General features: G+C 50.0%; 2 protein-coding genes across 5 annotated transcripts in view; one reads left to right on the top strand and one right to left on the bottom strand.

Annotated features, from left to right (window-relative positions):
- The first annotated feature begins 269 nt into the window (after positions 1-269).
- On the top strand, positions 270-25,411 carry STRA8 (stimulated by retinoic acid 8). 3 transcript variants are annotated; one of them, XM_061414802.1, is made up of 9 exons: positions 270-554; positions 6,208-6,423; positions 10,263-10,338; positions 10,951-11,035; positions 14,761-14,976; positions 15,770-16,046; positions 19,842-19,915; positions 21,918-22,029; positions 25,177-25,411. In XM_061414802.1, the coding sequence occupies exons 2-9, from the start codon at positions 6,241-6,243 to the stop codon at positions 25,249-25,251; spliced, it is 1,098 nt and encodes a 365-aa protein (XP_061270786.1). In that variant the 5' UTR covers positions 270-554; positions 6,208-6,240; the 3' UTR covers positions 25,252-25,411. The 3 variants fall into 3 exon arrangements, with proteins under 3 accessions (XP_061270786.1, XP_061270785.1, XP_061270787.1); XM_061414801.1 differs by lacking the exon at positions 270-554 and adding an exon at positions 2,252-2,488; XM_061414803.1 differs by lacking the exon at positions 270-554 and adding an exon at positions 5,092-5,180.
- Positions 24,764-27,849, bottom strand: part of LOC133246454 (solute carrier family 23 member 1-like) — a 170,504-nt gene continuing 167,418 nt past the window's right edge. For both annotated transcript variants that reach the window (XM_061414791.1, XM_061414792.1), the window contains exon 16: positions 24,764-27,844. In XM_061414791.1, coding sequence (XP_061270775.1) covers positions 27,603-27,844 — 242 coding nt within the window. In that variant the 3' untranslated portion in view covers positions 24,764-27,602. The remainder of the gene's footprint in view (positions 27,845-27,849) is intronic.

Below are 27,849 nucleotides of genomic sequence, written 5' to 3' on the forward strand. Positions count from 1 at the left end.
TTTTAGACGTCTGAATCACAGTTCCTCCATTTTGATTTTTAAATGATCTTAAACATGTCATCCCCAACAATGGAGAACAAGTGAAAAAGGCTGTTTCTCCAACCAGAAAGTTAGGGCTGAGGATGCAGAACACGGGTGGCCATAGTGGGCTGTCATCATGCAGAAACCTTATAAGGCTCCCTGTTGGGACTGCTGTAGAGCTTATCTGAGGGAAAGAAATGCCCTCGGGCTGGTGGAGGGGAGGGTATTTCAGGGCGGGATCTATGCTCCTTTGGCAGGGGAGGTATTTGGGGCAGGACCCATGTTACTATGAGGAGGGATATTTCACGGCAGGATCTCTGGTACTGGGAGGGAGGAGTCAGGGTCAGAAGGTGATGCTGTGTCTGTGTGTGGCTGTTACCGGGGAGAACTCTGATCGTATCCAAAACTGGTGAGAAGGCCACCTAGAGGTCCCAGAGTTCGTGAGCAGAGCCTTCTGCCTCACAGCAGTGAGGAAGGCTGACTGAGGTGGGCCAGAGGTCTTCATTTTCAAGAAAGAAATATGGCTGTGGCAGGTAAGGAACCCTCTCAGCAACGTCCCACCCCAGGACTGCATTTTTTCTGGGTGCAGACCTGCTCCTCAATGGCCACATCCAGGGAGCCAGACATGTGTGGTAGTGGTGGAGAGGGGACGACTAGACAAAGGGCTGGGCAGGTCGGTTTCTGGACCTCTGTGTGCCCTCTTAGTGCAAAGATAAAGCTCTCCAAGACAGAGGTGTGCTGCTGCTGCTGCTAAGTTGCTTCAGTCGTGTCCAACTCTATGTGACCCCATAGACGGCAGCCACCACGCTCCCCCGTCCCTGGGATTCTCCAGGCAAGAACACTGGAGTGGGTTGCCATTTCCTTCTCCAATGCATGAAAGTGAAAAATGAAAGTGAAAAATGAAAGTGAAGTCGCTCAGTTGTGTCTGACTCTTCACGACCCCATGGACTGTAGCCTACCAGGCTCCTCCATCCATGGGATTTTCCAGGCAAGAGTACTGTACAGGCTCTTGAATGCCCTCAGTCGCACAGGGGTCTCAACAACTCTGAGACTGGTGTTGGGAGGCGAGGAGCAGGGGCAGGGAGGAAAAACAAAGGAGGGGGCAGGGGAGAAAAGCAGTTCCTCAGGGATCCTCCATGACCCTAGGTCACAGGGTCCTGGACAGCCAGAAGGGACAGAGCCTCAGGCTAGGGAGAATTTTGTTTTAAAACGAATATTTAATATTTATCTTGAAAAGGAGGAGGAGAATTTGCTCTTCCTGGGTGCCTTCCATGTGACAGTTTCTTTCTACATAACACACGGTTTAATTTAGTGTTCCACCAAACTCTGAAGCTGAATTTCAAGAGCATCCACAGAGGGGCCAGGTACCCTGTCTGTCTGTGTTAGGTAGATCTCATGGTCCTCACGTTCACTGTGAGGTAAATCCCCAGTCAGAATCTAAATCCAAGTGCCTCTAGTTCCCCTGAAGGAGGCCTTTCGACCTCAGGTTCACCCCTCCCCGTGGTGAAGCAGCTTGTTCCAAGAGCAGCAAGGGGCGCCTGGCTGCTGGGACCTTCTAGCCTCAAACTGAAGGAGTGGGAGCAGACCATCCCCGAAACATTCAGGGGAGCAGGAATTCAAGTAGAAAGACACCTAGACACACGAATCTCTATTTGGGGGAAAAATGAATTTTATTTATTTATTTTTTTGCCTAAGCTGGAAGAATACCTGTTTCCTCTTGTCTCAGAAAGTAAGCACCGTTTCTCTTTTCTCTTGCTATTTTGATCCCACCTTCAAAGGCCGCTTATGTGCAACCTCTCTCACAGCCCACCCCTTTTTCTTCTTCCCTAGTTTAAAACATCAATCCCCCGGTCTCCACCCCCCCCCCGCCACACACACACACAACCCCCGCTTTGTATCTGTCTATTTCCTTACATCTGCCTGCTCTCATCTTTCCCCCGAGACAGGGAACCTGTGCTCTGGACCCTGTACTGACAACGTCCTCTCTAAGTCTCAGGGAAACCCTGTTCAGGCTGGTGTCAGAGCCCCGTTTGAGAGATGAGGATACTGGGGCTGTAGGTCAGGCCAGCGGACCCAGTCGAAGGACATCCGTTTAGTCCTTGGTGGGTACATACAGCCCGTGTGGTGACACAGGGATCCGCTCCCTGCCCCACTTCGACCTCTCTTGGAAAAGAGTCGGCGGCGAGGTGAAAAGGTCAACCCACCCCGCCCCCCTCCCCGCCGCCTTGTGTCACCTTCGGACAATATGTTACACTGTTTCTTCCACTGCCTGCACCTCATTGGTCCACCACCGCGCATCCTCATTGGCTGTGGGCCCAGGGACACACTGCGATTGGTCCGCGCGCCTGTGCTGAAGTCGGGCCCAGTGGGAAGACACTGTGTTTGGCATGTGAGGCTGGTGACCCGCTGCCACCACTGGCATGGCTTCCCGCGGCCCGTGTGCCCAGGTGTTCATCTCCCTGCGAGGGTGAGAGTGGACTAAACGCCACGCATTCACCTCCAGAATAGTGCACTGGCCTTGTGGGTGGTTTATGTAATACATGCTACTGATTGAAACTTGTGGGTCCAAACAGGTGGCCATTTAGGTCTGGGTCCAAACTTTTGTACATTTGTATATGTCATCCTGACACCCAACAGATTTCTGAGAATGATTCTGAGGGTTTTTTTTTTTTTTTTTAACACGATCTTGTAAGCATAGGGTACCAAAGGAAGCTACTGGTGGGTTGCAAAACATCCAGTGTCCTGTATGCATTTGCTTAGGGTTTGCTAATGAGACTCTGTGTGTGTGTGTGTGTGTGTGTGTGTGTGTGTGTGTGAGAAATCACTTCAGTCCTGTCCGACTTTGCGATCCTATGGACTGTAGCCTGACAGGCTGCCTGCCGCCGTGTGTGTGTGTGTGTGTGTGTGTGTGTGTGTGTGTGAGAAATCATTTCAGTCCTGTCCGACTTTGCGATCCTATGGACTGTAGCCTGATAGGCTGCCCGCCGCCGTGTGTGTGTGTGTGTGTGTGTGTGTGTGAGAAATCACTTCAGTCCTGTCGGACTTTGCGATCCTATGGACTGTAGCCTGACAGGCTGCCTGCCGCCGTGTGTGTGTGTGTGTGTGTGTGTGTGTGTGTGTGAGAAATCACTTCAGTCCTGTCCGACTTTGCGATCCTATGGACTGTAGCCTGATAGGCTGCCCGCCGCCGTGTGTGTGTGTGTGTGTGTGTGTGTGTGTGAGAAATCACTTCAGTCCTGTCGGACTTTGCGATCCTATGGACTGTAGCCTGACAGGCTGCCCGCCGCCAGGGCATCTTCCCCACTCAGGGATCAAACCGATATCTCCTGCATTGACAGGGGGATTCTTTACTGCTAGTGCCACCTGGGAAGCTCTAATGCAACTGGCTCACACTTAAATGTTTTAGGGATTGATAATTTAAAATGATTGAAAGTTACTTCGAAACTTGGAAAGGGTGAAGTCATAGTTTTTTTTTTAAGTTTAGCCTAGGGAGTTTTTTTTTTTTTTTTTTAAAGTTTAACTCTAGGTGGGTATTAAGTGGTGTTTCAGTAGGAAAGTCTTTGATAGTGAATGTATGCTTTATATAGGAGAGGTGATAATGATAAAAAAAAATTGTGGCATGAGAATACAAACCTCCACAAAATGTCTTTTTAGAAGAATGCATCAATGAAGCTGTCCTCTAACTTTGTGAGACTGAAGGTTATGGGTAGCAGGCTGATCTAATGAACAGGACTGAAGGCACAGTAAAAAGTTTTTTAAAAGGAAAAGATTTCAGAGTTATGGTCATTCTGAAATGCCTGATACTATTTTTGGCCCTAGTTTCCTGCAGAATGGATGGGCTGTGCACAAAGTACCTGGTAAACATTTGTTTGAGGAGCCACAGTCCCCAGAATTCCTTCACATCAGCTGCCCATGCTGCCGTGTGCTCTAACTCCACTTCTGCTGGAGAATGAGCAGCTTGTGTTGCTTGCCCTTGCTCCAAATGATCACAGACTTGTGACAGTGACCTTAAAGGTGAACAGCTTAAAACTATAATCTAGTTAAAGACTTTTTCACCTTCTTTATCCAGATAAAGAAATTAAGATTTCAGGTTTCCTGGCTCATAGAATAGTCACATTGCTGGTTAACATATAGTTAGAGCTCTAGTCTTGTGCCAATCCATAATCCATCTGCTTTTCCCACACTGGTTCGTCTCATTGGCCGGGTACCATCTCTAGGAGCAACCTTCCATCATCCTACCCACTGTGGATTCATATGACTAGCTTCCTTTCACCTACTGTCCCTGTAATGAGTTCCCCAATTCTCATGTGTATCAGATGCCCAGACATTCACACTCACCCTCCAAACATGCCCTGTTTCCTGAGTCAGAATAAGGTATCCAGGTTCTTGCCCCTGTATAATCCTTCCCTACCTGTCTGACATGGAGCTGGCCAGCATCACCTTCAAAGATTGTTTTTGAAGTTTCTCAACTATGTGCTTCTCACTGTGAATCTTGTCAAGAACTGAATTCATGAGACTGCAAATGCTTAGGATCCAGAGAGAACTTTGGGGTCAGTGTCCAACGCACTATTACTCCCTGCCCCCAAGGTTTTCTCTTAATGCTGTCCTTGTTGTTGTTCAGTCGCTAAGTTGTGTCCAACTCTTTGTGACCCCATAGACTGCAGCACTCCAGGCTTCCCAGTCCTTCACTATCTCCCAGAGTTTGCTCAAATTCATGTGCATTGAGTCAGAATGCTATCTAACCCTCTCATCCTCTGCCACCCGCTATCCTGTCTTATATCTATTCTGATGCACTCTCGGAGAGACACTTAAGATGCTGAATACATGGATCCTGACAAAGGATCTTACTGATTTGCTGACAAAACAAGATTCAAATGAGAAGCCAGTGTGACCTGGGTCTGAAAAGATTCTCAGAGAAATTGGGGCTTAAATTGAGAACTGAAGGACAAGCTGACTCTAGACAGGTATAAACCAGGGGTGGGAGGTCGCGGCGGCGGTGGGAGGGGGGGCAGTGGGGAGACAGGCAGTGGAGGCAGCCTCTGGAGGCAGCAACTCGTGGGAGCGTCTGCCCCCTATAGGAGAGGCGGAGGACTGCACCCTCATCCGGTGCGGCAAACTTCTCCACAGCCGGGCAGATCTTTCCAGAGGAATGTGTTTGGGTAAGAAACCTGAGAGGAAAGTCAAATTATCAGCATTGGCACAGGAGAGCTCTAGACTCCCCACAAGCCCAGAGGCCTTTGGCATTCATATTCCTAGACTTATTTAGAGAATTTGAGATCCTGGGAGGACCTTGGTGTTTTTACCTCAGCCTAAATGTCAACCTAAATGCCCTGGTATCCAGGCACATGCATTTCTTTTTAATTTAAACAGGTAAAGAAGACTCATATTCTTAAGTTCAAAAGGTTCTTGTTTTTCCCTGTACTGTGTGCTGTCCTTAGTCCCTCAGTCGTGTCTGACTCTTTGCGTCGCTATGGACTCTAGCCCACCAGGCTCCTCTGTTCATGGGATTCTCCAGGCAAGAATATTGGCGTGGGTTGCCATTTCCTCCTCTGGGGGATCTTCCTGACACAGGGTTCAAATCCAGGTCTCCCGCATCACAGGCAGATTCTTCACCACTAGTACCACCTGGGAAACACTTGTTTTTCTCTGGGCTTCCTGTTCACTTCACTGTTTCACTTTGCTTCCTATTAAAGATTTGTCCATGTCTGGAAATTGGAGACTATAAAAGGTGGCCTCTAATGTAAACTAGCCCTCAGGCTGGATGGGCCTCTGATTCTGTGGCTGTCCTCCCAACCCAAAGAGGGGTGCCTTCTCAGGGTAGGAAAGACCTCACAGGGCTGGGAGACACCTGCCCCACCTCACAGACTGTAAAGAATGACACCTCAGGGTGTGGCCTGCCCTCCTTGGCCTCCTTGGCACCGTGGTCAATTAACAAGTATCTAGTGAGAACCTGCAAGGTCCTGGAGACTTCCTGCTGTAAAGCAGCAGTGCTCTTTGTCAGTCAGGTATGAGCACCTTGGGTTTTCGGGAGTCGAGCTTCGATAACAGGTTTTCTATCACCTATGGTTGATTGTGTATCTGTTGTCGATTATACTCATTGGTTTGGGAACTTTTACTTGGGAATTGTTCCCCTTTTGGCTTCAATCTACCTTCCTTTCTCTTTAATATTTTACCTTTACTATTTAGGGCCAAGCCAAGCCTAGCACCTTGCAGCTTCTCATGGAGACTGCAAGAAAAGGCGGCAACGCCGGCAGAAGAATGATGCCCCGGGTCCTCCAGGAGCTGGAGCAGCGGGTGGCCCGCAGACGCCTGTCCCAGGCCCGCCACCGAGCCACCCTGTCAGGGCTCTTCGGCAACCTCAGGAAGGCTGTTTACTCCCACTCTGATCTCACAGCCTCAAAGGTACGGGGACCGAGGGTAGGGAGGAAAAGCTCCCACACCTGGGAAGACTGTGGAGCCAGGGTGGGGACTGGCCTGGAGCTCCACCCTCGAGGCCTGCAGCTCAGGTGGGTCAGCAGCCCGCAGTGGACACCTCACGGGGCTCTGTCTGCTCTGGGCCCTTCCTACCCGCTGCAGACAAGCCTGGCCTCAGGAGGGAAATGACCCACTGAGAGGCCGGGTGAGCCGGCCATACCAATGCCCATCCCTCTTGTGGGCCGTGGTGAGCCTTCAGCCACTGCCCAGACCCTGCATTCCCACTGCAATACACACAACTCCCTCTACCCCAAAGCACACCCCTCACTACAGGCGGATGTGAGTCCCTCAGGTTTCATGCACTCACCAGGTCTTTCCCTAGGTGGCAGGACTCTCCCGGTAAGCATTTGTCTTTTCCTGATCTTAATTCTACCTTTCTCCTTCCTGGGCTACTGTACTGCTGATTGGTGTCTCTGGCGGAGCACAGAAGGTTCGCGTGGGTTAGGGTGGTGATGGAAGGATGGAGTTGGTATCACCAGAGGGAGCAATCAGGAGGTCTCCAACGTGGGGGAGGTTGCGCTAGCCTCAAGGCCCCTCACCCTCTTTAACGGAGGGAACTGCAATTCAGACAGGACCTGCCAGCTGCCAGGGAGAGGCCAGGTTTGGGGATCCAGGCCAGGCCCTCTTTCCACTGTCCATCCCTCTGGACCAGCCCATTGCCCTGCAACTGTGGGTTTCCGTCTGGGCTGGTGCTGTTTCCAGAGCAGGTGAACAGAAGAGCACTGCCCCCCACCACCGGTGGGCACAGGGCCAGAGCCTCTGTGGAAAACAGAGGAAGGTGCCCCAAGTGCCCTTGTGCCCGGATCCAAGGGGGGCAGGAAGAATCTCAACAGAGCTCCCACCTGCTCCTCTAGAAGGGTGTAGGGGGTGAGGGGTGGGGGAGGGCTGCTCCTCTGCCCGACATCCAGCTGTGGACGCCTCACAGCACTCTGTCTGCTGCTGCATGTGGCTAAAGCCTGAGAGCCGTGCCTTACCTACTCACTGCGCACTAGCCTGACCTCAGAGGCCCATATCTGGGCCTCTCAGCAAAGAGCCTGTCCAGAACAACTCTGCTCCGTGTCCCCTGGGTGACATGCGTCCAGGGGTGCACAACAACCCCAAGGCCCCTGGCCAGTGACGAAGTGTGCAGACAGGCAGCATGACTGAAGGAAAAAACAGGTACTGGGGGCTGGCAGTAAGGAGTGCAAGTAAATCTAGAGGAAAACCCTCTGCACCCCTGAAAATTTATACCTCACGATGTGGTGGTGGAGAGCCTGCCTGTTAAGTGGCGTCAGTCCACGTGAGGTAGGTTCCTGGCTAGGCTTCAGTTAACACACCAGTTAAACAGGGACACCAGTCACGGCTTCCTGAGGCCTGCCGTGGAGTTTAACAAGAAAGAGCATGAAAAGCATAGCACGGTCCTAGGTGGTTTAGAATGCTAGTATCGTTTCCCCGTGCATCACCTCATTTATTCCTCCCAGCTCTGTTCATGTCACCCTCACTCTGCAGAGGAACAAACTGAGGCTCCAGAAAGTTAGACTATTTGCCTGGGATGGCACAGCCAGGGGGCAGCCTGGAAATCAAATATCTTCTGTCCTGTCCTTCCTTTGCGCTCCTCCTGGAGGCAGAACACTGAATTTTGCGTTTGTAGTGTCCATGCAGAAAGGATTTGCCTTCCTAGAGTGAGATGCACACATGTGTGGCAGCAAGGTCGTACTAGTTTTCTGTGGCTGCCAAAACAAAATACCATACACGAGGTGGCTTAGAACAACAGAAATGTCTCAAGGTCTAGCCTCTAGAGGTTGAAAATCCAGGTGCTGGGCTCGCTCTGACTGCCCTAGGGGAGAACACTTCCTGCCTCTTCTGGCTTCTGCCATTTGCTGGCAATCCTTGGCGTTCCCTGGCTTACAGAGGCGTCACTCCAGTCACTGTGTGTATCTGTCTCTGTGTCTGAATTTCCCCTTTTTATAAGGACACTGGTCATACTGTGTTAGAGCCCACCCTCATGACCACACGTTGACTTGATTACCTCGAGAAAGGCCCTGCTTCCAAATAAGGTCACGCTCACAGGCTTGGGGTTAGAACGTCAACACATCTTTTTTTAGGGGGACATAATTCAACTCAGACAAAGGTCCTAAGAAAATCAGCCTGCCAAAAATGTTGTAGAAACAGAGTTGCAGTGAACGGCACCTGGCCTATGTGGCTCTGTTCTGGCCCAGGTGACGCAGTCAGACTGCAAGGAGGGCAGGGGGTGGCCGTGCTGCGCGGACACAGGTGACCGTCCTAGACCAGAGGGATGGAAAGTCCTCGCCTCCCAAGCCTGGGGTTTGGGCAGCCTGTTGGCCCCAGGTATCCTGAGAGTGGACAGAGTCCTTGCTGACCCAACAGTATAATTCTGAGCCCGGGACAGGGGCCAGCAGATGGTGTAGGACGGCAGGGGCCCTGCTCTAAAGGAGCAGTCCGAGATCCCCATGATCTGCTGGGTCTCCTGTCGCCGTCCCATGGGTCTGCAGAGTGGGGTACCTTTAGTTGCCCTCCAGTCTCCTTTTCACGCACCAGTGGGGATCAGTTGGGCCTCCAGGAGGGTGGGTCCCTCCACCTCCCCTGCAGGGTGCTCCCACAGTCCTCTGCGGTGCTTACCGAATTTTCCTGTTAAGAGGAGCTGTTGTGTGTTCTGTGTGATGAGTGGTTGTCTCCACGCTCACCTTCCCTATTAGAATGTCAGCGGCCTTAAAGCAGGGCAGTTTTGTTTACTCTGTGACCCCGGGCTGGGCACGCAGGTCTTTGCCCTTGTGCGTGCCTGAGGAAGGTCTGGGACTCCTCACAGGCACTGGGCGGTCTGCATAATACACAATATTCAGCGTTTCTCATTGTTGCATAATCTTGCAGTTACCATTTTGACTTGAATAATGTTATATCCAGTGGTGAAGAAAGGGAAGGAGGGAGCAAGGAAATGCTTGTGCTTCTATTTTTGCAGGACAGGAAATTCATAGTTCAAGTTGACAGAGCACTTGATACTTTAGGTCAACTAGAATGTATGCATTTGGCAAACAAAAATACATTTTTGTATTTTTACTAACTAGTACATTTACTGGGAGAAGGCAATGGCACCCCACTCCAGTACTCTTGCCTGGACAATCCCATGGACAGAGGAGCCTGGTAGGCTGCAGTCCATGGGGTCGCTAGAGTCGGACACAACTGAGCGACTTCACTTTCACTTTTCACTTTCATGCATTGGAGAAGGAAATGGCAACCCACTCCAGTGTTCTTGCCTGGAGAATTCCAGGGACAGGGGAGCCTGGTGGGCTGCCGTCTATGGGGTCGCACAGAATCGGACACGACTGAAGTGACTTAGCAGCAGCAGCAGCAGTACATTTACTAGTACTAAACTAGTACATTTACTGTTAACCCGCCTGTAGCACACTGTGCGAAGTGATCAGAAGTTAATGGGGGGAGGAGAGGGCTCTGTGCTGCCTCTGCAGACATTGTCCATCCCAACTTCACAGCGCGTCTATAGTCCTTTGCAGCCCTAACTGTCTGCTGAACACAGCTTAATGGTTTCCAAATGCTTTGGTATTTCTGTGAGAATCATTCCCAGAATACAAAGTAAATGATGTGCCTTCTGTGGCTCGGAACTAACTCCTACCCTTTCTGTCGACGATGTCAAAGACTGAGACTTCGCACCCGAGGTGGGGTAGCTCTAGGCCAGGAAAGGGGCTTCCGTGTCCACAAAACCAACTCTGTGGGGGGGAGGCTGGCTTCTCCGCACTGTCTGTCTCTGTCCTCAGTGGCAAGTTCTGAATAAGGCGAAGAATCATATTCAGGAACTGGAACAAACTTTGGATAATCTGCTGAAGCTGAAAGGTAAGCAATCCATACCTGCCACCCCTCTGCCTCCCAAGGTAGGGCTTGTTGGTTTTTTCTGTTGAAAACAGAGAGATTGGGGTAAGCCAAGTGAACATGTATTTACTGAGAGCCTACTGTGTGCCAGGCACTGTGCTTGGGCCAGGGGTACGATGAGATCCATGCCCCTGTCCTCAGCGAGCTTAGGGTCTGGCAGGACGGACAAATGTCAGCAGGCTGTGTGAGCAAGAGGAGTTCTTCCCAGGTGCTTGACCTCCTCTTGAGAGGCCAGAGAAGTGGACCGGGGCTGTCCAACTCGAAAGCAAAGGGCAGAAGCTGTCTTCCTTCTTTGGCCCTCAGGCTGGACATTGGGGTTTCATGAGTCAGTGGAAGCTGAATTCTCAAAGGGGTGCTCTCCATGCCTTGACTGAGAAGGGCCAGATCAAGAAGCTCTTCCCCTGTCCCTGTCCCCTCCCATCTAAAAAGAGAGGTGAAACTGGGCTCTTGACCCCTAACACTGAACCTAGGTGGGCTCAGTGACCACCCATGGTCCATACAGTCCAGAAAGGCAGGAGAGACTGGACCAAGTCCCAACTTTATCACGTGTGACCCTTGCCTTCAACTCCTTGATAGGATATTTCAACCTGGAGGATGGGAATGCAAACAGCTTAGAGGAGGCCAAGAAAAAATATGCCAGCATGTACTCCAGAAACCCCAGGTAAGACCCCCAAGCACCAGGAAACCGAGGACGTGCCGCTCTTCTACCACAGCAGAAAGTTCTGCTGTGGCTCGGCAGCCCACCCTCCCCTCCAGAATGCAGAACAGAGTGAGAGGCACTGCTTATCTATTTAGAACAGCTTTGTGCTGGAGAGTTCTCTTCTCTGTTTTATCCTAATCACATGTATTGGATTTTTCCTGAATATAAAAATAATGCTACTTATTAACAGAAAATGTCAAAAAGAACAGAAGTACCCGAAAAAGAACATGAAAGTATTTATCTCACCACCCAAAGAAAATCAATGTTAATCATAAAGAATATCCTCATTTTTTTTATTTGCACATTATTTTCTAGAGAAATGAGATCACAGTATTCATATAGTACTATAGCTTAAAAGAAAAACTTACCTAATGGTTTTACTAAAGGATACATAAGAAGATAAGGGAAATCTAAATCTCTGCCTACTTTCTAGCTTCACAGGAACCTAAGAAAAGCTAAAAAGGATGTCAGAGAAGAAAGGAAAAAGTAGTAGATGCGGGTGCTGCAAGGGGAAGGGGTGCTGAAAGGGGAACCTCGTTTGAAACAGCGCACTCAGACAAGAGAGGCTGCCTGAGCAACGTCTCTCCCACACTTCTGTGATCTCACGTGGGACATTTAATGCTCACACCTTTTGACATGCACTGTGTAGCCTCCGTCTCTGCTGTGCTCTCAAAGGGTGGCCCAGGCCCCGTGCCACCTTACCCTGCGCAGCTGCTCCAAGCGCGGCCTGGACTCTGGGCACAGTGGCCGGGCCCTCGTCACCTCTGGTGGCGCCAGGGCGTTCCCAGCACGGTGTGCGCTCAGACCGGCCTCCGAGGAGGCGCCGGAGTATGTGTGTAAACAATTTTACTCACTCTGAAAAGGGGACTGCACACGGCTTGTGATCAGAATCTCCCGACAACCCGCGGAGGCCAAGTGATGTTGACCCCCTCGTTTGGGGCGGGGTTACTGATTTCTTATATTGTCTTCTCTGTGTTTTTCTGTATTTCCAGTTTTTTTAAACAGCGAGTGTGTACTATATATATATATATATATATATATCCTAAAGGAAATAATCAGGAGAGAAATGATTTAATTAAATTCACATTGTAGACACTGTGGGAATACAGAAAAGTATTAAGAAGGATGTAATCACCTATAATCATAATCCATAGTTTGGTCATGTGGAGGGGAAAAGGCAAGTGGTGTGTGTGTGTGCGCGAGCATGCGCATGTGTGTGTTGAGTATACGTGGCAGGGTATTTGTGGCCATGTTTTACAAATCAGACTGGCCCCACCTAGAAATCAGCCTGGGAGTTGATCTCAGTGAGGCAGATGTTAGCTATTGACTCCACACTTCATTTATTACATAAGCCATGCTCTCCCTCCTGATTTAACATATGAACACTATGACATACTAAAATCTTATTAATACTCGTATCACCCGCATGTGGATGGCTAAATTTCTTTCAGAATCATATTAATTAGGGAAGATTTTTTGCTAGAATTATTATAAAACTGCAATAATTAAAACTGTGCTACCAGTAGAGGACTAGATTAATTGCATTTTATAATTATTATATTTTTAATTAATTAATTAAATTATGAATATGCTTAAGTGCCTTTGTTCAGGGTCATTTGTATTTCCCTTCCTGGAAGCTTTTTTTTTTTAACCTATTTTTTGCCCATTTTCCTGTTCGGTTGCTGGTCTTTTTCTTGTTTAGTGGTAGAAGCACTTTACGTATCATGAGAAATCAGCTCTCCTTCTAGTATATAGATTACAAACAATCATACCTTGGTTGGTTGTTTTACTATTCCAGCATTTCTGTTTTTTGTTTTGTCCATGCAAAAATGAAGTCTAATCTGTCTATCTACAATGGCACCTGATGTCAGGTAAATAGCAGAAAGACTTCTTCCACTCTGAAATTAAACAAAAAGAGAGAGAGCGAGAGACTGAGACCCCTCCTATGTTTCCTTCTGGTGCACTTGCTTTTTAACTCAATCTGATACCTTGGGGATTATTCCTATCAGTATGAAGAGATTCTGGGTATAAGTCCTGGTTTTCCAAATTGTGTCATATTGTTTCATTCTCTTAAAACTGTCTTCTGAAGAGCAGAATTAAAAACTTCGAAGTCCAATTTATTCATTGCTTTCTTTTCTAGGTGGAGCTTTTAGTTTAAACCCAAATATTTAACCATGATTTTGGGTGCTACTGTAAATGCTAATTTTTAAAATTTCAATTTCCAGTTATTCATTGCTAGTATACAGAAATACTATTGGGTTTTGTATATCGACTTTGTATTCTGAAACCTTGCTTCCTTCTTAGTTCTGGCCACACATTTTTAGTTTCTTGGGGATTTTCTGCATAGATAATCACATTGTCGGCAAACACAGTTCTATTTCCTCCTATCCAGTCTGTACACCTTTCATTTCTTTAGTTCACCTTATAGGATGGGCTATAATCTCCAGCATAATTTTGAATAGAAGTGGTAAGAGAGGACATCTTTCTCTTGTTCCTGATCTTGGCAGATAAACAATCTTTTACTATTAAGTATGCTGTTAGCTATAGGCTTTTTATAGATGCTCTTTATCAGGTTGAAGAAATTCCCTTCTATTCCTAGTTTGCTGAGAGTTTTTAAAAGCCATGAATGAATGTTGAATTTTGCCAAGTGCTTTTCTGCACATATTGAAATTAATATTTTTCCTTTAGTCTGTTGATATGGTAAGCTACACCGATTGGTTTTCAAAGCTTGAATAAGCCATCTCATATTCCTAGGATAAACCTCACTGGGTCATAATGTATTTATACATATGTAAGGTGATGGCACCCCACTCCAGTACTCTTGCCTGGCAAATCCCATGGACGGAGGAGCCTGGTGGGCTACAGTCCATGGGGTCGCGAAGAGTCGGACACGACTGAGCAACTTCCCTTTCACTTTTCATGAATTGGCGAAGGAAATGGCAGCCCACTCCAGTGTTCTTGCCTGGAGAATCCCAGGGACGGGGGAGCCTGGTGGGCTGCCGTCTATGGGGTCACACAGAGTCAGACACGACTGAAGTGACTTAGCAGCAGCAGCAGCAGCAGGGTAGAGTAGGTAGGGTAAGAGGACCATGTTGCCTGCCTGCTCAGGTCCAACTCTTTGCAACCCCATGGTCTGTAGCTCACCAGGCTCCATTGTCCATGGGATTTTCCAGGCAAAAGTATTGGAGCGGGTTGCCATTTCCTACTCCAGGGGGTCTTCCTGACCCAGGGATCAAACCTGTGTGTCTTGTGTCCCCTGCATTGGCAGGCAGATTCTTTACCACTGAGCCAATGGGGAAGCCCACTTATGCACAGATATAATATATATGCTGCTGCTGCGTCACTTTAGTCGTGTCCGACTCTGTGCGACCCCATAGACGGCAGCCCACTAGGGTCCTCTGTCCCTGGGATTCTCCAGGCAAGAATACTGGAGTGGGTTGCCATTTCCTTCTCCAATGCATGAAAGTGAAAAGTGAAAGTGAAGTCGCTCAGTTGTGTCCAACTCTAGCGACCCCATGGACTGCAGCCCACCAGGCTCCTCCGTCCACGGGATTTTCCAGGCAAAAGTGCTGGAGTGGGGTGCCATTGCCATATATAAAATATGCTAAAACTGTGTTAAAATGTTTAGTCTTGATGTTCATGAGGGAAATTAGTCTGTAAATGTCTTGTTTCTATTTCCTCCCCAGTCTGGTGTCAAATAAAGTTCATTGGAAAGGCTCAGACACTTGGTGCTCCATCGAGGCAGCCGGGAAGGATGTTGAGGAGGAAGAAGAAGAGGAGGAGGAGGAGGAAGACCAAGAAGAGGAGGAAGAGGATGAGGAGGTGGAGGAGGAACAGGAGAAAAAAGTGGAGCTCTCACGCTCCTCCGTCACTCTGCTGCCAGACCTGTTGGAATTTGAACGGTGTGAAAGGCCTGGTGCCCATGGGGAAGGGGACAAGTGCTCCAGTGGGAGCAGCCTGCAGGCCCTGAGTCACGGGCCCTCCAGATTTCCACACAGGAAGGGCTTGGGGATGGGGTTGGCAGAGGGGCTAGAGAAAGTCTTGAAACCACATTTGCACAGCACATGCACTGTATTTCCTTAGACTGACTTTATCTGGGGTGACACTGTGGGGGTCTGCTGGGATTTGAGGGCTAAAGTGCCTCCCCACCCCCGCAGCATTACTGGTCTTGGAGCAAGGGAAGCAGTGAATGGCTAACCCAGATTCCACCTGCTATTCACTGCTCCTCCGCAAACTCAAGGCTGAACACATCCTTGTATGTGGGCTTGGAGGAGTTGGCCCAACAGAAAGAGGCTTACTCCACAGCTTCCAAATTTAAGCGAGCTCATATCATGTCTGCATATTCCTGGGCTCTAAATTTGAAGCCATGTTTCCCTGGTGAGAGAGTCAGCCTGCCCTGCCTCTCATCCTCTCTTCTGTCGGGCAGTGAGCTTCACAGAGGGCGCTGGGAGGACTTAGGAAGGGACCCCAAAACACAAAACGAAGTCACCTGTGGCCCCCAAGCTGGCTCTGCACTGCTAGGGTCAGGGCTGGCAGAGACTAGTGAGGCTGAGTCCCTGGTGAACCACAGCCCGGGGCAAGGCCTGTGCTCTTCACCGCCCCACTCCCCACCACGGGATCCCAAGGAGCCACCCCGAGTCGGGGGACCTTGGACTGCTGGTTCAAGTCTGGGGGTCACTGCCCTTTTGGTTGCAGATACCTCAACTTTTACAAGAGGACGATGGACTTTCTGATCAGGAACGAGTTCATCTCCTCCAATGAGGTGACACTCCCCATCGTGTCCGCGGCCATCTCCCATCTGTGGCAGACCTTCTCGGAGGAGAGGAAGACCTTCATCTTGCAGGCCTTGGAGCGGACACAGAAGGGCCTCGTGGGGTCCTGTCCAGAGCCGGCCTGCCCCGAGGGCAGCGTGAAGGACAGCGGGGTTGACAGCCAGGGGGCCAGCTGCTCGCTGATCTCCACCCCTGAGGAGGTGAGCCGACCCACGGGTGAGAAAGGGTGGATAGGAATGACTCCATCACCTGTGCCTGGAGACGCCCGGGGAAGTTAGCAGGGTTCCCACAGCTACCTGGAGGTGCTGTCTGGATGCTGGCGTGGTACGTTTCTGATTTTCCCGACATATATGCACAACCACAGAACATTTATTTTTCTCCTGTTACGTTCCTGGTCTTTCCATGGGGATTATAGAAGAGATGGCTTAGAAGGCTGTATCCAGTCGGATTTTTTCAGCTTCAGGTACTCGCTCATTAAACCAAGAGGTGATGTACTCTGCCCACCCGGGAGGGCCAGCACGGCAGGAGGACTTCCGCTACGTCTCCCAGCCAGGTGGCCGTAGATTCGGTTCTTTCCTTTTCCCTGCTCTGCCTCCTCTCAAGGCTGGCATCTCACCTTTCCCGCCCTCCCCATTTCCCGCACAGGGTATAATTGTGGAATGGCGGCCGGTAGCAATCAAGTTATTATTCCTCCTCCTCTGCATCAGTTCAGTTCAGTTCAGTTGCTCAGCTGTGTCCAACTCTTTGCGACCCTATGGACTGCAGCACGCCAGGCTCCCTGTCCATCACCAACTCCCGGAGTTTACTCAAACTCATGCCCATTGGGTCGGTGATGCCATCCGACCATCTCATCCTCTGTCATCCCCTTCTCGTCCTGCCTTCAATCTTTCTCAGCATCAGGATCTTTTCCAAGGAGTCAGTTCTTCGCATTAGGTGGCCAAAGTATTGGAGTTTAAGCTTCAGCATCAGTCCTTCCAATGAATATTCACGACTGATTTCCTTTGGGATGGACTGGTTGGATCTCCTTGTAGTCCAAGGGACACTCAGGCGTCTTCTCCAACACCACAGTTCAAAAGCATCAATTCTTCAGTGCTCAGGTTTCTTTATAGTCCAATTCTCACATCCATACATCCTCTACATCAGGCAAGAGAAAAGACTGCCTCTGGCTCTTTCTTAAGCATCAAGGAGGAACATCTCCAGAAATTTCCACCCTCCCTCTCCTGTCCTCTCATTGGTCAGAATTGTATAGATTGTCAGATTATTGAGCCAATGAATAACCGAGATAGAATTCCGTTTGGACCAATCAGGACCAATACCTGAGAGCGGGTCAGTTCCCTCCCACCCCACAGAGCATTAGGGAATAGAGCGGAGGTACCCACGCCTTTACTGTAAATGCTCGGAGTTCAGGCTGTTAACCCCGGCCATGGTGAGCGAAGCGGCGCGCTGGTGGGCGTTAGCGGTCGCTGAGCGCTGAGATCAAAGTGGGCTCCTCAGCTGCTATTCCAGAATTAGGACAGCCGCGGAAGGCTGCTGCTCCCACTTGGGGCCGCATCTCTCCTTCCGTGCTCTAGCGGGGTGGGCAGTTCTTTGCTTCTCTGCTCCTAATCTAGTGCTTTGCAGGACATTCAGCTTGCATGCAGCACCCCCCTGCTTTGCCCTGACTTTTCAGACGTTCCACAGCAGGTGGTTTCTTTGAGGAGATGTCCGGTGTCTCTCTGGGGAGTCTTCGAGTCAGAGAACCTCCGTTTGCCTCTGATGCTGGGGGAACAGCCCTTGTTGTTCAGTCACTCAGTTGTATCCGACTCTTTGTGACCCCCTGGACTGCACACGCCAGGCTTCCGTGTTCTTCGCTATCTCCTGGAGTTTGTTCAAACTCATGTCCCTTAAGTCGGTGACGCCATCCAACCATCTCATCCTTTGTTGTCCCCTTCTTCTGCCTTCTATCCTTCCTTAGTATCAGGGTCTTTTCCAACGAATTGGCTCTTCGCATCATGTGGCCAAAGCATTGGAGCTTCAACTTCATCAGTCCTTCCAATGAATATTCAGGGTTGATTTCCTTTAAAACAGACTGGTTTAATCTCCTAGGTGTCCAAAGGACTCTCAAGAGTCTTCTCCAGCACCACAGTTAGAAAGCATCAGTTCTTCAGCAGTCTTTTTTATTGTCCAGCTGGAACATCCCTATGGGAAAAACCATAGCTTTGACTAGACGGACCTTTCTTGGCAAAGTAATGTCTCTGTTGTCTAGATTTGTTATAGGTTTTCTTCCAAGGAGCAAGTGTCTTTTAATTTCATGGTTGCAGTCACCCTCTGCAGTGATTTTCAGTTCAGTTCAGTCGCTCAGTCGTGTCTGACTCTTTGTGACCCCATGAATCGCAGCACGTCAGGCCTACCTGCCCATCACCAACTCCCAGAGTTCACTCAAACTCACATCCATCAAGTCGGTGATGCCATCCAGCCATCTCATCCTCTGTTGTCCCCTTTTCTTCCTGCCCCCAATCCCTCCCAGCCTCAGAGTCTTTTTCCAATGAGTCAACTCTTTGCATGAGGTGGCCAAAGTACCGGAGCTTTGGAAAGCCCCAAATAAAGTCTCTCACTGTGTACATTGTTTCCCCAGCTATTTGCCATGAAGTGATGAGACCAGATGCCATGATGTTCATTTTTTGAATGTTGAGTTTTAAGCCAGCTTTTTCACTCTCCTCTTTCTCCTTCATCAAGAGGCTCTTTAATTCCTCTTTCCTTTCTTCCATAAGGGTGGTGTCATCTGCATATCTGAAGTTATTGATATTTCTCCTAGAAATCTTGATTCCAGCTTGTGCTTCATCCAACCTGGCATTTCACATGATGTACTCTGCATATAAGTTAAATAAGCAGGGTGACAGTATGCAGCCTTGACGTACTCCTTTCCCAATTTGCAACCAGTCCATTGTTCCATGTCCAGTTCTGACTGTTGCTTCTTGACCTGCATACAGGTTTCTCAGGAGGCAGATAAGGTGGTCTGGTATTCCCATCTCTAGGAATTTTCCACAGTTTGTTGTGATCTACACAGTCAAAGGCTTTACCTTTGAAGTAGTCAATGAAGCAGATGCTTTTCCGGAATCTTTAGCTTTTTCTATGATCCAGTGCACAGCCCAGGATGGCCCATTCTCTGGGAGGCTTCCTAGACATCAGGACTCAGGCATGGAAAACTACTGTCGCCTCATCCAGTCCTTCCAATTCACAGACGAGCCCAGTGTGTGGGAGGACCTATCCAGGATGCCTAGTTCCTGCTCTAAGGATTGCATCCTTTATCACAGATTTTTTCTTTCAAATCTCTGCCCTTTGGTCTCTAGTTTATTGTTGACCCTCCAGGCTTCTCAAGTGGAGTTTAGTTAAAAGGCAGGCACTTGGCTATTACTCTAGACCCACTGAATCCGAGTCTTTGAGGGGATGGCTCAGAATCTGTTTTTAACAAGCACCCCAAGTGACTGGTGTGACTGCAAGGGACTCCCAAGGTGGAGTGAGGTTGGGGCAGGGACGTGGGAGGGAGCGGGTTGACTGTGGCATATCCACCCTGGGAGTGGGCTCTCTGCAACCTAACCCCCGAGCCCCTGAACCTCTGTTCCCCTAGAATGAAACTGCTAGATTGTGGATCCTGGGCTCAGTCTGTCCCTCGGGTGGTGTAGATGAGCCCTTTCCTGTGTAAACAGAGGCTCACCTCTGGCTGTTGCCTCTCCCACCTAAGCTCCCACCCTCTTTAGAAAGAGGAGACCATGGTCCCCAGTGCTTCCCCATCTCTCAGCCACTCTCTGGGGTTGGCAGTTTTTTCTGGGTGGTCAAGAACTTAATATTCATCCCCTGTAAAGGTCACCAAGAAGAGACCCTGGGTTTGGGCCTCAGCTTTAACATGCACCCCTTTGGGGACAAGAGGTAGGGAGCCTTTCTATCCCTCGGCAGCCCAGAGCAAACATCAGAGTGTGGTGGATTTCTGACACGTGAAGTTTTGTGGTTTCTTTCAGATCCTTTTTGAAGATGCCTTCGATGTGGCAAGTTTCCTGGACAAAAGTGAAGCTCCAGGCACATCTAGCCCCAGGTGAGGAGGGGTATGAGACTGTGTGTGGGTGTCCCTGTTGGGGTGTTTGGGAACCTCTCCCGTGCAGCCTCTCAGAGGGGAGCATAATTCAGTGGAAGTTCTTGGAAATCCACTTTTTCCTGTGATTCAGAAAAGGCTGGTCCTAGGATTGTGCCATTGCCCTGGGGAGGATCTTCTCTGGGGCTTCTTCAGCAGAGACCATTCTCCCATTGTGATCCAGGCTGAGATACATCAGCGAGTTGTCAACTCTAGGTGGTTTGCACTGTCTCCTGGGGTGAGGTGGCTGTGGATGGGTTACAGCAGTCAGTCTGGTTTGAGAGGTGGACAGAGAGAGTCTGGGCCAACATGGAAACAAGCCCCACGCCTGAGCCTTGGGGTGAGTGACAGAGTCTCTGAGTTGCACAAGGGGAGAAGCTGTTTTCACAGTGCTGATGGGAAGGATGTAGAAGGAGGGATGACCCCCTGAAGTCAGAAGAGCATCTGGGGAGATTTTAAAACAAGAAGCAGCTTGGTTTTTTTAAACACACACACACACACATAAAAAACAGTTGTGTTTTCTCAGAAAGAGAGAGTTTAGGACTAAAATATCGTTGCTACTTTGAAAAGCTGTGGTCTTACAGCCTAAAGGCACAGCCCCCTCAGATACCTGGTTAAAAAGAGGTGACCAGTGGTTAAGACTCCACACACTCATAGCAGGGGCCCAGGATCGATCCCTGGTCAGGGAACTAGATCCTGCGTGCTGCTAGTAAGACCCACACAGCCAAATAAATAACATATTTTTTTTTAAATGAAGCAAGAACATGTAGCCTTGGGAATGAGGTGACATTCATGTTCTCATGATCCCAAAGAACATCTCCATTCTTTCTGAGGCTTGTGGCTCCAGCCCAGAGCCCTGGCAGCCTGCAGACAGATTAGAAGTCAGCATTTGCAACTCAGCTGCCAACCCGTCCCCCACCCCCAGCCCAGCCTGACATGCCCAAAATCTCAAAGCGATTTTCCGTGGTGACTCTTCCCGGCTGTATAAAGTTTGATTTTCCTGAAACCATCTGGAGACAGACATTGCTATCTCTTTGTTGGGATTGGGCTGTGAACACAATTTGGTTGAAAAGTGGCCAAAGTGTACTTGGCAAATAATTTTGTTAACTCCTCATCCTGCTGGTGGAACAGAAAACAACCAATCAGGGAAAAAAAAAATTGTTTTTTTTCTTTCTTTCCCTAGAAAAGGCAGAGGGGTTGCTGCCAGGGTTCCCAAGCTGACTGTGAGGCCTCATTCCAGCAGGAAGTGAGGTCAAAGCACCACCAGCTATCCAGGCCTGATTACAGTCCCGTTGGTGGGCTTCTCCCCTTGTCCCAGGAAACAGCAGGAAAAGAATCTTCAGGGAAGCCGTCTGTGCCAGGGCTGGCGTTTCACTTTAGACCTCCTGAGCCAGAGGCATGTCAAGGGACTGACCTCGATCGTGCCCTGTGCTTCCTGAGCCTGGGAGGTCACGGGTGGGAGCAGAGCCTGACTTTGGGTGGAGAGGAAATCTTGCTCCTTGTTCCCCAGGCCACAGCTCAGAACACTGAACTAGGACCCATGGGCCAGCCTCCCTGTAGTCTTGCTTCCCCAGCAGCTTACAGACATGATGCTGGAACTGGGGCTGTGCAAATCTTCCACAGAAGGCGCTGGGCAACCTTCTGGAGGGTCCAGCTGCGTGCTTCAAAGTGTTTGGTTCTCATTGTAATCCAGATATTTTCAGAGGGTGCAAGCAGAGGTGGAGATTGAGGGCAGGATGAGAAGCGGGCAACAGAGGATGAGATGGTTGGATGGCATCACCGAATGAATGGACATGCATTTGAACAAACTCCGTGAGATGGTGAATGACAGCGAAGCCTGGCGTGCTGCAGTCCATGGGGTCCCAAAGAGTCAGATACGACTTAGTGACTGAACAGCAATAACAAAGCAGAAGTTAAAAGTTAGTTTTACCTCTAACTGCTGCTTCTTCCTCTTTTCTGCCGTTAGTACCTCGCTGGCTGTCTGCAACTCAAAAAAACCCGAGGACAAGTTTCATCTCTACGTGCAGATCGTTGATTTTTTCAAAGACTTTTGCTGTGTTGACACTCAGGTCAAACAGGTAGGATGGAGCAGGGTGCAGTCAGGCCTTGGCTCGCCTCCCCTCAGATGATGGGCTCTGGAGGGGAGCACTGGTTGCAGCTCCCCCAGTTCACACCACGGGGGGACGCTCTTCCATGGATAGTTGACTTTAGTCTAGTGCACCTTGTGGAAGGAGGATATCAGGGACGAGGCAGAGGGATGCTCTTCAGGGCACATCTGAGCCTAGGAGCCTTGAGGCAGGGACCAGACCTCAGAGGCCTGGCCCTTGGCAGGCATTCCTACATTGGTGATTCCTTGATGCCTTTTGAGAGGCTGAACTAGTTCATCATTTTCTGAGACGCTGGGGTAATATTTGCTGTCAGCTTTTGAAGGATATTAATTTCTCCTTCCAAAAAGCTGACTGTGCAGCCCACCGTGACATGCATTGTGGGGGTCTTGGTTAGAAGGTCCATTCCTGGAAGTTTCCATGGAAGGAGGGGGTTATTCATGAGCTGCCAAGGAGACAGCCCCTTTCAGATTCAGAGCCATGGATTTTCCCACTGATTTAGCAAAAATATAGCTGTTTATTTTAAAAGGTACGTGATAGTGATGAAAATGTCCAAAAGTAATCAGGGCAGCTTTTCAATGTGGCCCTTTTCCTGCTTACCCTTCACTTCCCTCTGCTGAGACCACATGGAGCCAAGGCCGATTCCTGCAGTTGGCTCTCTGCACCCCCCACCAACCCTTGGCCGCCAGCCCTGACCACTGAGTCCCTTTCTCTGGACACAGTGAAGTCAGGTCACTTTACCAAGGCTTTGAGAGCAGATGGATGGGACAGTCTTTGTTTTCCCCACTTTGTTACTTACACAGAGCAGGAGAGAAAGAACTGGCAGGACTGGAGCTCATGTAAAGCAGAGGTGCTCAGACTTGACTCAGCTTGGGAGCTCATTGGAATGCAGATTCCTGACGTCCCCGCACTCAAGATTTCCATTCAGTATTGTGAGATGTGGCCCTGGGAATCTGTGTCTTGAACAAGCTGCCCAAGAGTGTCCTCATGTGGGAGGCCTCAGGCCTTGGTACAGGGTGTGTAAAGAGGGCAACTGCATTCTCTTCCCCGTTCATCCCAGTGCCTGTATTGGTTTCCTAGGACTCATGTAACAAATTACCACAAACTCAGGGGCTTAAAACAACAAAAATTTATTCTCCCAGAAGGCCCAGTTTCGGTGTTGACCCACCATGCTCCCCCTGAAAGCTCTAGGGGAGAATTTCTCCTGCCTTTTCCCAGCTCCCAGTGCTCCCAGCAGTGCCGGAGATCCTGCACTTATAGCTGCATCGCTGCCTCCGTCTTCTGTGATCTCTGTGTCCCTGTCATCGTGTAAGGACACCTATCGTTTGGATCGAGGGCACGCCCCAAATCCAGGATGACTTCAGCTTACAGCCTTAGTTAATCACATCTGCACAGACTCTAGTTTCAAATAGGCTCCAGGTGGGCGTGAACTGGGGGAAATGCTACTCAACACACTTCAGCACCCAGTCCCAGCAGACACCTCTAGCGGCCTAGCGATTTCACAGACCTGCAGCTGAAGAGTCCCTCATCATCGTGTGCAGGGGCGTAGAGATGGCTGGATGGCATCACTGACTCAATGGACATGAGTTTGGGTGAACTCCGGGAGCCGGTGATGGACAGGGAGGCCTGGCGTGCTGTGGTTCATGGGGTCGCAAAGAGTCGGACACGACTGAGCGACTGAACTGAACTGACTGAAGGAAGCAGAACGTTTGGAACGACATTCAGGCACTCTGTGACAGACTCCAGTGTGTGGCTCCCTCCCCTGATGTTTAGCCTCGGGGCATCCTCCACATTCCAGCTCCCCCTTTTCTCAACCTTTGCCACCATTCTCACCCTAAACAAGGGGTCTGGTGATTTTCCTTTGACCAGTTCTTCCCTCTCTTGGATACTCTGGCTCTGATGTGCCCACCCCTATCAGGAGGGCAGGACAGATGAGGACCATTCTCTGGAGCTTCATTCTCAGAATCACCCCCAATCTGGCCCCACATCCATGAGATGGTTGGTTGGATTAGGGGTGCTTCCCAAGGCCCAAGGGAATCAACCCCTAATTAGCAGTGCTAACGAACTACAGGGGTGATTTTCTGCTGGGGTGGGGATATGCAGGAATAACACAAACCCAGGAATGTACTTTTAGGGGAAGGGGTAATGGGGAATCAGGTAGCTGGTGTCATTGTTAAGGGAATGAGAAACACTTGCTAAATTAACATAATGCTGTTTCTTTTCAAAATGGTCCCCAAATAGCTAACCCATGAATGTGGTTTAAAGTTTAAATGTTACCAAAAGATGTACAAAGAAAACGTAGTCTCTGGCCTACAGGTGTTCCTTGTTCCTATTGCATTCCCTCCCCCAAAGGCAATGATCATGACCAGTTTCTTATTCAGTCATCCAGAAATATTCTCCAGCTACTTATATAATCTATCAAATACAAATGGTATTCCCAGGTGGCGCTAGGGGTAAAGACTCTGCCTGCAATACAGGAGACCCAGGTTTGACCCCTGGGTTGGGAAGATCTCCTGGAGAAGGAAGTAGCAACCCACTCCAATATTCTTGCCTGGAAAATCCCAGGGACAGAGAAGTCTAGCAGGCTACAGTCCATGGGGTCGCAAGGAGTCAGACACAACTGAGCACACACACATCAGACACAAATGGTAGCCCACCATACACACTGCTCTGGACCGCGCTCTTTGGAAATCATGTGTCCCACAGAGAAGGAGCCCATTCCTTTTATTGGAAGCAGCTGCAGAGTATTCCATGGGTGGGTGCATCGTGGTATAATTCATCATCCTCTGTTGAGGGCATTTGGATAAAGCTTTAAGATTGCCCCTGTCTCGCTCATGGGTTCTTAGAAATCCCCAGGAGAGGAGAGAAGGCAGTTCTACTGTATCCAGGAGAAGCCCTTCTGGAGACGGTAGAGTACGGAGGCGAGTGAAATGGAAATGGACTCCCTGCCCCTCATTGCTCGTAACTTCCTGGCTGGAGCTGGAGGAGAAGATATCGCTAAAGAGATGTGGGGGAGAAGCAGAGGGAGGAGGCATGCCTGAGATGGTGGGGCCATCTCCCCCGCCTGATGCCTGGAGCCCTCAAATAAAACTCGAATCCTCTTCTACCGGTGTTTTGCAGGAACCGGACCTTCCTGTCGACAATGAGATGATAATGTTGAGGTGCACGGAGACGTTTGATGATGAAGATCTGTGATGCGGGAGGGCTGGAAGCAGGAGGGGATGGAGGAGGCTGATGGTCTCCGGCTTTGAGTTCTGGCAGCCCAAGTTGCCCCTGCCTTGGCGTTTTGGAGTGGGCTGCCCCGAAAGCATTTTGATGGTTGTAGTTTCTGGTTGTTATAAAGTATTTAAGAATAGTGTGGTTGTGTGTCAGTCTTTTGGGGTTGTTTTGAATGAGGTGCTGGCCTTCTGCAGGGCACACACCTGCTCCTGCTGTACTCCTCTTCACGGGGTACCAGATGCACCCGAGGACCAGGCCATGAGTCTTTCAAGAACAGGACGGCCAGGATCTGTCCCATGACACTGGGTACTTGCAGCACACCTGCTTCAGGGCATTGTGTTGATGGGTTCTAGGGATCTCTGGCGTCCACCCCACATCCTACAAGCTCTAAAAGCCCAGGAGCAATGCTGACCTCACTCTTGTGCTCCAGGACACCAAGGCAGAATCACCTATATCTGCTTCTTCTGACAATAAAGACTCCTGAATGGAGTCCGTGTCAGGTCCCACAGTGCTCGCAATGCTTTTTGCTGAGGCTGCTGGGCAGAATGCATCAGTGCCCTTGGGCCTGTGTACTGGGGGTGTCGGTTATTATTACATGTCAGCTTGGCAAGGCCATGGCACCCAGGTACTTGGTCAAACATTTTTATAGATATTTCCCTGAAGGTTTTAGGTTGTGTTTTTTTTTTTTTTTTTTTTTTTTTAGAAGAGATTACCCTTTAAATCAGCAGACTTTGAGTAAAGCAGATTACACTCCATAGTGTGGGTGGGCCTCATTGAATAAGTTGAAGGACTGAACAGACCACGCTTGCAACCCCATGGCCCGGAATTCTCCAGGCCAGAATACTGGAGCCTTTCACCTTGGATCATCCCAATCCAGGGATCAAACCCAGATCTCCCAGATCTATATTGCAGGTAGATTCTTTACCAGCTGAGCCACAAAGGAAGTCCAAGATACTGGAGTGGGTAGTCTATCCCTTCTCCAGCAGAGCTTCCCAACCCAGGAATCGAACCAGGGTCTCCTGCATTGCAGGCAGATTCTTTACCAACTGAGCTCTCAGAGAAGCCCTAACCTCCCTCAGGAAGAGGGAATTCTTCCAGTGACTGCCTTCAGATTCCAGCTGCAATTCATTCCAGCCTGCATGGCCTGCCCTGCAGACTTCAGACTTGTCAGCCTCCACAATCACCTGAGCCCAATCCTGAAGTCAATCTCTCCATCTGCCTTCCCCATATGTGTGTGTGTGTACATATATATATATATCTGTAGACATATATGTATAGGCACAGATATGTATGTATGTCCACACCCCGTATTGGCTCTGTCTCTCTAGAGAATCCTGACTAATCCATTGAGGATGCAGAGAGAGCAGGTTCACCTGGCTCTTACAGTTTATAAATCATGACAACAGTGGCTCCACTCCACTGAAGGCCTTTCCAAGGCTTTGGCTGTTTCATGTCCCTGTGAGAACCTGAAGTGCAGGTTAAGTCTTAGGGTCCAAACCTGGTGCCATCTGACCCGCACCCCCAGTGCTCACTGCCTCACCATACCATCCTGTGATGTAGTCTGACTCCAAGGACTAGCACTGGGCATATGCAGGGACTGTAGCTTTGCAGACCCTTCAGTGTCTACAGGGGCTTCCCAGGTGGCACTAGTGGTAAAGAACCTGCCTGCCAAAGCAGGGGAGGTAAGAGAGGTGGGTTCCATCCCAGGGGGCAAAAATCCCCTGGGGGAGGAAATGGCAACCCACCCCAGTATTCTTGCCTGGAGAGTCCCATGGACAGAGGAGCCTGGCGGTCTACAGTCCATAGGGTTGCACAGAGTCGGACACGACTGAAATGACTTAGCACAAGCTCAGCGTTTCCCAGTGGCAGGGGCCTGGAGGGGAGGGGTCTGATTGGGAGGAATCTGGATGGGAGGAACCTGGATGGGAGGGGTCAGCAGGCCTCCTACTTCTTTGCGGAGGAAGAGAAATGTTACTGTCACCTTTAAGCTAACAGCCCCATCTCTGTTCCCTACCCCACCCAAAGCCTCTGCCTCCCAACGCATCAAAATACTGCCTAGAGGCTTTCTGCGTGGACACCGGGCTGCCCTTGTTTGCCCTGGTTTACCCTGGAGATCGGAGGGCTGAGCACGGTAAGGATGTAGCTTGAGGCTAGACCTCGCTGACTCGCTGACGGGGGTCACAGCACACTTGCCCTGGCCTTAATCTAACACTTATCTAACTCTGCCATCACGTGTGGGGTGCAGAGACGCTCAGGTCGACTGGGTACCTCCCATAGTGGGTGGGGCGAGGAGCACACTGGGTGGGGGCGGTGCAGAAGGAGCCTTCTCACAGCCGGGTGTCTGTGGCCCTCCGGGGCCCCTCTTCTGAGTCCCCGGGGCAGAGCGAGAGCTGGCGCACTCCCACCTCGCCTTCCCTGGGCCAGAAGGGGAGGTACTGGGCGCAGGAGGATGTGCAGAACCTGGTGCCGATCCCCCAGGGGAGGCCGTAGACCTCCAAGGCCTTTGTAGTCTCCTCAGACTCCTCCTGGATTTGATTCCATGCCAGAAGACCTCTCTCCTCCAGACTTCCTAAT

The sequence above is a fragment of the Bos javanicus genome, chromosome 4, assembly GCF_032452875.1.
Source record: "Bos javanicus breed banteng chromosome 4, ARS-OSU_banteng_1.0, whole genome shotgun sequence".
Classification (NCBI taxonomy): domain Eukaryota; kingdom Metazoa; phylum Chordata; class Mammalia; order Artiodactyla; family Bovidae; genus Bos; species Bos javanicus.